Source organism: Branchiostoma floridae, chromosome 5 (genome assembly GCF_000003815.2).
Source record: "Branchiostoma floridae strain S238N-H82 chromosome 5, Bfl_VNyyK, whole genome shotgun sequence".
Classification (NCBI taxonomy): domain Eukaryota; kingdom Metazoa; phylum Chordata; class Leptocardii; order Amphioxiformes; family Branchiostomatidae; genus Branchiostoma; species Branchiostoma floridae.
In genome coordinates this window covers 17,591,753-17,601,702 of record NC_049983.1, presented here as the reverse complement: position 1 = coordinate 17,601,702, position 9,950 = coordinate 17,591,753, and the positions used below count along the sequence as shown (strand labels likewise).

The 9,950-nt window shown below is 42.8% G+C and overlaps 2 protein-coding genes across 4 annotated transcripts in view; one reads left to right on the top strand and one right to left on the bottom strand.

Annotated features, from left to right (window-relative positions):
* LOC118416629 (striatin-interacting protein 1-like) overlaps nucleotides 1-3,150 on the bottom strand; it is a 35,941-nt gene extending 32,791 nt beyond the window's left edge. For all 3 annotated transcript variants that reach the window (XM_035821786.1, XM_035821787.1, XM_035821788.1), the window contains exon 1: nucleotides 3,010-3,150. In XM_035821786.1, the coding sequence (XP_035677679.1) occupies nucleotides 3,010-3,090 (81 nt within the window). In that variant the 5' untranslated portion in view covers nucleotides 3,091-3,150. The remainder of the gene's footprint in view (nucleotides 1-3,009) is intronic.
* Nucleotides 3,151-3,330: 180 nt separating this feature from the next.
* Nucleotides 3,331-9,409, top strand: LOC118416630 (transcription factor 12-like). Its single transcript, XM_035821789.1, has one exon. It carries the CDS (start codon nucleotides 3,540-3,542, stop codon nucleotides 5,598-5,600), a length of 2,061 nt encoding a protein of 686 aa, XP_035677682.1. The 5' UTR covers nucleotides 3,331-3,539; the 3' UTR covers nucleotides 5,601-9,409.
* The last annotated feature ends 541 nt before the right edge of the window (nucleotides 9,410-9,950 follow it).

Sequence of the window (9,950 nt, the reverse complement as noted above, 5' to 3'; positions counted from 1 at the left end):
TTATATACATCATAATAATCGCAAGCAACAAGATCACAGTAAAATGAGGTAACCTACAATCTTTGTTTTTGGAGTCACATATGATATTACGAAGCCTTGCTATTTCAATTATACCAATACAACAATTGAAAAATACCCAAATGTTTCCCATTTTACAAGCAATAAAAACTTTCCATAAGAATCAATTTCTTTCCTTCTAAAATGCCATTCAAAACTTGAAAATATTACTTTTCTAATGTATAAAGTTTTCCCAATATTGTTTCTTCCCATGCTTTTATCTCACCATTACCAATTGCTAACTATTGAATATTCATTTTGTTGTCACAAAGTTTCAACACTTGACTTTGTTTTCCTTTCAACAATTACTAGTACCTAACACCACTTCAAGTATTCCTGAGATAACAGCTACATGTATAATGTTCCTATTCTTAGTAAACTCTTTCTCCACAGTTTCTTATTAATTCTATGCTATGAAGTACCACAAAACACCTAATGCTTCCTACAAAAACAGTTCATCAAAAATACTTTTGTTTCCTACAAAGCCGTGCGATCAACATATCAATGGCGGGAGATGATTGGGCCTTATCTGTGTCAGGAAATCTGATTTGTCCACCTGATCAGTTTGTGCAATCAAGTTGTCTAAAGCAGTGGACAAGGGGATCAGAGGGAATATAGGATCACCTGTGGTGATGATTGTGTGGTACCTGTAGTACCCAGTACCATGCAATTCCAAGTTGCTGAGATTAGAAATGAACTGTCAATGCATTGATTCTACAATTCTATGTTTTGTACATGGACAGGGTATTAAAATAATTGCGGTGGCTTGACTAGTATATTTTTGTGTGGATGTTGTCAGGACTCTGGGTCACAATTTTCCCTCTAAAATGGTAAATAAGTGTGAATTTTCTAGCATCCTTGTGTATTTTCTCTCCCTATCAAGCTGATATACATGTCGTTTTAGATTTCCCACCAATTTTCTGCAGTCCCTATCTTGTGTCATTAAACACGTCAAACTCCAGAGTTTTATGGAAGTTTTTTTGGAAATTCAGTACTGCAAATATTCTTAAAATCCATGTACTATTCAGCAGGCAGTTACTACTTCTATTTTGAAACTGTGTGGCTGACCAATGACTGAATGATCAGGAAAAAGATCAAGTTGTAAAACTCACCAAATCCATTGTACTTTCAGTTAGAAAGTTTCTGTAACCGATGATGTACATATATACCAACAAACAAGTATAATATGACTAAATTTACAAAATAAAATATAACAAAAGGATGCTAACTTATCCTAGACAATGAAAACTTCCTCTACAAACTCCATCTAACCATTCTAATTTGTCGCTACCTCTGTGGAAAAGCTTGTTGTACCAAGGTCAAGTGTCGTTCCTGTCTCTTGAAACTGACATTACCGCTGATTTCCACATCACTGTCCTCTAACAACAGGAAATGGATTATGCACATCCCTGAATGCTACAAGGTAATCCATTTTTTCACAGTGTATAAATCATAATAACCATTAGAATATGAAAGCCTAACTTGTTACTAAGAAGATTAGCAGTGCAGTCAGACAGAATTTTCCTCCCAGATTTGGATTTTCGTGTGTGCAACAATACTGTGTCTTATATTATTTGTAAACATATAAAAGTGCAGGATATATAAGTGAGGACACTTTAGCTTTACATCCTTGATGCAAAATATATACATTGTACATTGAATTTGAAAACACTTCTATCTGTGTTGATACTGTATAAAGTAAAAACATCCTTTTCCATTTCAGTCAATGCACTGTTAGCATAGAAAATACATAGGATCACAACACTGCAGTGCTGTATACGATAACATACATGACAACATACATGAGTAGGAAGTACTCCAAGGTGACTTCTTCACAAAAAAATCTACAAATCCATTTTCCATTATAACTTGTTATTACCGAAAATGCAACCAAGCAAAACTGAAAATAAAAGACGAAATACAACTGGAGCAACTTAACATTAAATCTAACAGACTATCACATCATTTATGGAATTTTTTAAAACAAAAAAACATGACATTATTGGTACTGAAAATACAACGAGGAATTACAAATTGGAGAAACTACAGCATGGTTAACTGAATATCAAGTAATTTTTCGACAAATTCACTTCCGACAGAAAAATACTTGTAACCAGGTGATGACAAACAATTAACGCACATCCTCTAACTTTTCGTCTTCACCTTGGTGCAGTCAAGGATGAAGGAAAAGTTGTTGAAGACTTCGTGAGTGAACTTGTCGGAAGAGGTTTTCCTCTGCTTGACCTAACCGAGACTCTTAACTCTCATGGGTAGAATTATCATCGCTACACACCTGAGTCTTTGTTAACACCGACTGAACCCAAAATGTCCTTGTTACATCTTATTTTCAATAGCTTCATTGCACAATTTTGCTATCTAATGTACAAGTCTACTACAAACTTTGATTTCTCTAATTCCAAGCAATTTGGTTGGTTGTAACTTGTAGATCAAAACTCAAGTTTTAACAAATTTGCTGCATAGAAAATTAACTCTGGAGAAATCGTGCTTAATTCTAATTTGTTTTTAATTCAAATCAGAACTTTAGGAAATTACCAGTATTGTGCTAAATCCAATTGATTAGCAAATAACAACAGGAAAATGAAGTTAAAATTCATGAAGTTCAATGAATATGCAATTCTACTTCTAAATGTTGGCTCTCACATGCGAGCTTATGACCGTCAGGGAAAACAAACTAACCTACAGAATAAAGCATTGTTCCCTTTAAGTTATGAAGAAAAGCCGTCACTGACGAAGAAAATGCTAAGATGCTACATATTTCCTCTGTCTGTAGAGTTTGCAAACGGTTTGGGGCTTTGGTCATATCAGAAAATGACCTAAACTAGATCGCCGACTTGCCGTGAACTAGACCTTACGATCACAACAGAGGGTCCTAACGTGGCGCAAAAGTATCGTAAGGAAGTGGGAAAATCGTCAAGAGAGAGGCAAACGTACGTCGGAGTCTTTCCGCTGGCGGCGCAAAAGTTCTCGTAATTTGGGCAGGCCCTGCCTTTTGTTGTTTCCACCGGCCTCCATCTTGGATGTGGGGCCTCAAGCCTCGACGCACGTCCAAACTTATCATATTTGTGTGCCTGACTAAAAGTTGATACTTTATATCGCGTTTCTCAATTAATTCTCTACAAATGATGATGAAAAGTAATCTTGCGATCAGTTCATTTTATATCTAGTTTTTATACGGAGATATATTGTGAATTTGTAATAAATGAGGTTGAAGAAAAAACGGGCATAATTATTTCATGAATCGGGTCAGGCGAAAGTAGTGCGGAGGGTGCATAATTTGCATTTGCGGGTGTCGAGGGAAAGGGCGAGGTGTCCCGAGCACAGAAAAACTACGTCCAAAACGGCCGTGGAGCGCCTTTTACAGCTCCGGAAAGCTGCTCACTGAAGTCGGGGAGTGTTTCAGAACGTCTTGCACGGACTTTTAGCGGAAGGAGAGGCCCATTCTGGGGGCCGCGACTAGTTGAATGAGCGCCATGAACCCAGCAGAAAGAATGGCTGCTTTGGGGACCGACAAAGAACTGAATGATTTGCTGGACTTCAGTGCGATGTTCTTGCCCCCTTCGCACGGGGGACCGGGCAGAGGCGATCCCCGGGCGGTGGCAGAACGCGCTAGCATGCAGGAGATGGCCCACGGACCGGCTAGGGGAATGAGACCAGGCATGGAGGAGGTCGGTGGTGGTCCATGGTCGCACGGACCAAGTTTTGAGAGCAGCAGGGGGTACCCTCCTGACGGCACTCCTTTCAGTGAAGGGATGAGGGAACGGCGACTGTCCCACGACAGTCTCAGCCCCCCCTTCATCACCTCAGGAAGCATGCCTTCAGTTCCACCCTACCCTTTCTCCACATCCCGGGATGGAGGGCCCGGAGTCCCCGGAATGAGCCGAGATGTCCCCCTGCCAAGTCCCAACTCAAGTTCCCCATTCTACCCCTTCAGTTCACCGGCCCAGAGGAGACCTCTTCCAGAGCCCAGCAGTACAGCAAAAAGAAGAAAGGGATCGGGGCACGGTGGGCTTCCAGTCTACTCACCTAGCAGTTCGGATGAGTTCAACCGTGCATCCCCTAGCTACACGTCTCCCAAGCCGTCGGGGATGTACGGCGACGAGTACTTTAGCGGCGCGCACAGCTCCCCGGACCCCTGGGGGACTGGGGGCGTCCCTTCAGCATATCCTTCCATCTTGACATCAACAAGTTCACACATACCTCCGGCGCCCGGTGCAGCCTTCAGCAGTATTCATCATAATCCAGACTCGATGGGCTACGGCCCTCCAAGTCTTCCACCAATGAACACTTTCCGTGGTTCCAGTCTCAGCCACAACTCCAGCTCTCCCTTCGTCAGCATGTCTTCAGTCAACAGCAGTGATTCCGTGGTCCCGTCGAGCGTCACCGCGTCTGGAAGCACCGCCGTGACATCGCAGTCGAGCGACGCTCTCGGCAAAGCCCTCGCTTCCATTTACTCCGAGCCCACCAGCAGCAGCTTCCCTTCCAACCCGTCAACGCCGGCCGGGCCGGGCTCGCCGCCAGCACTGACCGGTCCCACCGGCCAGTGGTCAAGACCAACCAGCAGGAATCCAACCTCGCCGCCAGGTCAGCCATTTGAAAGCCATCTACACGCACTACAGAGCAGGGTGGAAGAGAGGTTAGACGATGCAATCCATGTCTTACGAAACCATGCTGCAACCGAAGAACCCCCCATGGGGTCGGGAAGCTCCCTCCACCCCATGGGGGGTCTCCTGGCTCCCGCCAACGGAGGTCCGTTCGGTCCTCAAGGTTCCGAGTACAGCCAGTCCGGTATGAGTTCTCATCTGCTTGGCCCGGGAGCGGTGTCCAGTAGCTTGCCTGGCAGCCAGACCGTGCCTACCCAGAGCGTGACGTCATCCACCGACCTGGGGAAGTCACAGGAGCCGTTCCACACCTTGCAGGGCAGCGGGGTCGCGTCCGGCGACAGGGAAGGCGTCGTCAAAGTGGAAAAAGTGGAAACCAAGGAAAACGTGTCCAAGTCCAAGGATAAGGACAAAGATGGGAAGGATTCGGGAAAAGCAGTGCAGAACAGCAAGCCCAAGAAGAGTCGTCCCCCCTCGCAATCTACACGGGACTCGTTTGTGAACTCGCCCACATCCTCATTGGATGAGGGGCCCATCCCGGAGGATGAAACGCCGGAGGAACGAGAGAGGCGCGAACGAGACCGCCGTGCAGCAAACAACGCCAGGGAACGTCTGAGGGTACGCGACATCAACGAGGCCTTCAGGGAGCTGGGCAGGATGTGTTCGTTACACCTCAACACCGACAAGCCGCAGACCAAGCTGACCACTCTCCACCAGGCCGTGGAGGTCATAACCGACCTGGAGCGCCAGGTCCGAGAGCGCAACCTGAACCCGAAGGCGGCCTGTCTGAAGCGGCGCGAAGAAGAGAAGGTGGAGACCAGCCAGGCCCTGCAGGAACACGCGGTGGCGGCGGGCGCACCGGCATCCACGGACCAGGCCTCCATCACCGGTATGCTGACCACCCTAAGTTCCCAGTTTAAATAGGGCTATCTGATCTCTCCCTCGCACTAAGCCTGACCATGACCAAACCAGTACTAGAACCACAGGCAGGTGGCTCTGCCGAAAATTGCTGAACAAAAAAAGTAAAACTTAGTCCTTATTGGTCATTTTGCAGTAGCACAATTGTCAGGGAAATAATCAGAAAGCCCTATTTTTCTACAGAGCATTAAGTCACCTGGATATGGACTACAGTGAATGCAGATAGCTATAAAGACTGGCATGCACTTAAAGAAAAGGAAGACGGAGGAGACTAGGGCAGTGTAGCGTATTCCCTAAGTTTGCATGTACGTATGTATGGCTACCAGCCTAACTCATGTTGCACATTAATGCTGTGTCACAAACATTGACCACTTCTCCCTTGCCTTAGTGCAAAGAAAAAACAAACTTCGGTTAGGACTGGTTCCATGTGTTTGGGAAGAGGGTTTATGACAAGGTCCCTTCTGAAACAACTGTAAGATTCAGTCAGGTAAAAGGTAATCTCATTACAACACAGGTAATTACCTGGCTTTGTTCCTATTGTTGTGCCCGTTGCCAGTTAGTATGGCCCCAAGAGTGAACCTAATTGGCCTTGATTGGACCGACTCGAACCTTTTTTTCCACCCTGGAATCAGTCCGCGACGAAAACATGATATTAGAAAAACATGCAGTGATAATATCGTTCCTCCCAACCTCTATGTTCTCAGAAAGCAACATTGCCGAGAAGTTTAGGATTAGAAATAAGTTTTTAAAAAGTCACTATATATATTTGTAAAATATACATAAGAGGTATTATGAATTAATAACTATGCTATATCACAGAAACTAGTGCTGGCTCAAATTGTGGAGGAGAATTTCTGGCAGTGCAAGGTAGTTGTTGGCGTTATATATGCTAGGTTTTAGGGTCGAGCCCAGGGTGAGGTAGATATTCGGTTTTTGGTGCTTTCTGAAAATGTCCGGGTTGGCGCTGCATAGAAGAGAAGATATTTAAGATCACTTTACGGAAAGAAATATTTGTATGCTGGAGATACGAAATACAGTACTTTACTATGAGAGAGAAAAAGAGATATAAGAGATGGGAGTTTGGTGCAGTGAGCTTGTCTACAACCATCTTGGGGGAAAGTCACGTAGCAGCTCAAGTGCTGGGGCAGTATCCTAAAAGGATATGATTTTAATGTTGCAGTTGCAGTTAAGTTTCTGTCGCTAAAACATTGGTAGCTTTCTTTCCCAAGAAAACGTCAAAATTCTTCCCTAGCTTGACTACCCCTGGGTTGGTATAAACGGCTCTCTTAAGACCACACTTATTGTGTATATAGACTTGGGGTTGAAGCAATTTTTTTCGTTACGAGAAAGAAAAAAATGAACTTCATGAGGGTTAGGATAGCCGATTTTTGCACATCCGTGACTACTGAAAGTGAGCATATTGCTAATGTATTTGCAAAAGGTGTAGCAGACAAAGGGCTTTGTTTTTACACAATTGCCCGGACATATTCCATATTCACAAAGATAGTTCTGAAAATGTTTCGGCAGGAAATGGCAAGAATTTCTTCCAGAAAAGCCTGATTCCACACAGTTGTGCTTACCACTGGTTATTCCAAGTTGGCAGACTGAAATATGATACCCTATTTTTAAGGGCAGGAACTTTGGCCTGCCTGTCTGCATTACCCTTACTTTGATACTTCTGGACTCTCTCTGCACCATTGCTTCCAAATGATGTCACCGCCATTAGTCGAGGATGAATTATTAGCAATATCGCTACACTCAGTGCCATTATTATTTATAGAGCTAACTCATAGATAATTGGAATATGCTGCCGGTTTTGAAAAGTGCCCAATTATTTTCAAGAAGCTACGGCGCAAGCCTGTTCTTGTCGGGTGGCTCTCTCTGGTAGATTTCTTTTCCTTTTCCTTGAATGCTCCCATGTGGATTGTGACATGTTGAAGGGGTCCCACTTTTATGGCTTCTGCCTGTACTTATGGTTCCCATTAGCAAAGCTTGGGCCTGGCATTATTTGGGGTCATTGTTTCCTTCTCAAGTTACCAAAAAATCTCAGCCCCTTCTTCAAGATTTTCAAGCAAAGCTGCAGGGAGAAGGCTTGCAGATTTTTGTCATTAGCTGGTAGCAGCGACAATGCTGGCTATATAGTAGAGCCTCCTGGTTAGGCTCTATCTTAAACAAACACTCGAAGGCCAGGTGCATTCGGTAAACATCCCGCGTGCCCCCCTAGCAGGCAGCGATCTATAAGCGTGTAACCCTTGGACTGTCACAAACGCAGGGAGAGAAAACCACAATATCAGGCGAGGACAAACAAAGGAAAGAAGGGCTTTTAAAAAAACAGCCTGCTGTTGTCACTAAGAAAAGCAGCGTTTTTTCCAGTGCAGCTCACCCAAATGTTGCGGTGGAAAATTTCTGGAAAAAAATTAGTTAGCATCCTTTTATCTACCAGTATGGCAGCGTGTGTTGTCAGCAGTCAATTATTTTGTTTGGTTTAAGTACAAAGGTATTATGTTAATGTAGCGTTATAGTTTTTGTTTTACCATGTGCAGTTCTATCACAAAGGCCCCCCTCAAATGACATTCCCGCAAAACAGTACTACTCTACATGAGGGGACGACACTTGATACGAAAAAAGAAGTTTCAATGTCATTTATTTTCATCTATATTTTACTACAATAAGGTAGTTAAGTAGATATATTTTGATAAAGAATGTCATATTAATGCCAGCTAGCAGGTAGATGCTTTAATCATAGGTAGAGGTGAGAATAAGGAGACAGGGAGGTGTGTTGAGGTGATGTGGCAGTAATATACGATACTACACCCCACTGTCGTTTTACCAGCAAAGTCTCTAACAAAAAATTGTAAGCCTCTACACTGAGAGAGATCGTGGTCAGGAGAAAAAAATGTGGACACAGAAAAATGTAGCAAAGAATGGATTCTACCATTGCTGTGTTTATGTACAAAGATATGACAACGTGATCTTGTGTCCTATTTATGCTTCTCTACCACACATGAAATCTGATACATAAAAACGAAAGTCTGAGCGACGAGGTAAACTATTCATCTGAGATTCCAGCACTGTTTTTGACGAAATATTCCAAGGAGATCTCGCATTTTGTAATTTCTGTACAGTAATAATTGAATAAGGGATTATTCCCTTCATTCTACAACTTTTTATTATCATATCTAACCCAAACCTAGCAGGCAGATTTGCTTAGTACATTGACAAAAATGTATAGTAAAAAAAAATGACTAGCCTTGCTGGGTTGGTAGACAGGTTTCTCAGCTTATTTCTGGTAGCAGGTGTATTTAAGGTTTATATGTACGCTTTTGTTCATAAATGAACTTGACTAGCCTAGGTGGCCATTTTTATGTGGAATTTCTACAAACAATTAGTACCTGTACAATGTAGTTATTCATGACAAGGTAGTTCATGTAGTAGTTATATTTTATTTAACACTTTGTTACCTTTATTGCCAATGTTTTTACACTGACCAATATGTTGGGAGGACAAGGGTCTTTTAGGGGTTTTGCCTGTAGGTGATCAAAAGAATAAGGAAAGCTTTGTGTTGCAGTTGTAAGGAGAGGCTCCTTTCTGTCTTAAGTGGAAATAACAGAGAAAAGCATCTCTGATAAGTACTTTTCCTTTTTTTAGTATCAAATCAGGTTGTCTGGCAACCCCTTGGAGACCCTTGACCACTCATCCCTCTAAACAACTACTAAGTCGTCGGTATATGGTGGCAGTTGATATACATTGGTTGATTGTTTTTTCCATCATTCAATAAATTGTCCACCTTCTTGTACATAGGCATGGATTTCCTATATACGCGTCCGTGTATATTTTTGTGGTGTGAATGGTAAACAACAAGACAGTGGCTAGCAAGTTGCAGCAGCTTCTTTACATTAAACCTACAAAAATCTTTAACAGTAACACACAAAACTGCCAATTCCATAAGATATTCTAACACTTTGTCAGATGTGTATAAGTGTCTGCAAATTCAATGCACCAAATGATGTTATGACAAAAATGCCTCTATACTACAGTACTAGGATGCTATCTTCCAGACTATGTTCTACAAATACTACTTGGTAACTCTGATGTGTTGAAGAATTTTGCATGTAAAGCAAAGACCTTATTACAGTGTTTCAAGACTGCGATATTTAACTGCCAAACCTGTACAAGTGACCATTTCTATAACAGGACCTTGTGACCATATTTTGTGGTTACTAATATAATTTTTCCCATTGACACAATAATTAAGAATCCTGTCTATAGTATAGTGACCACCTGTCCACATAGACCTCAAGTTTTCCGGTCCTGAGTCGTCTTCTGGGGGCAATTTGATGAATCTTCATGAACAGT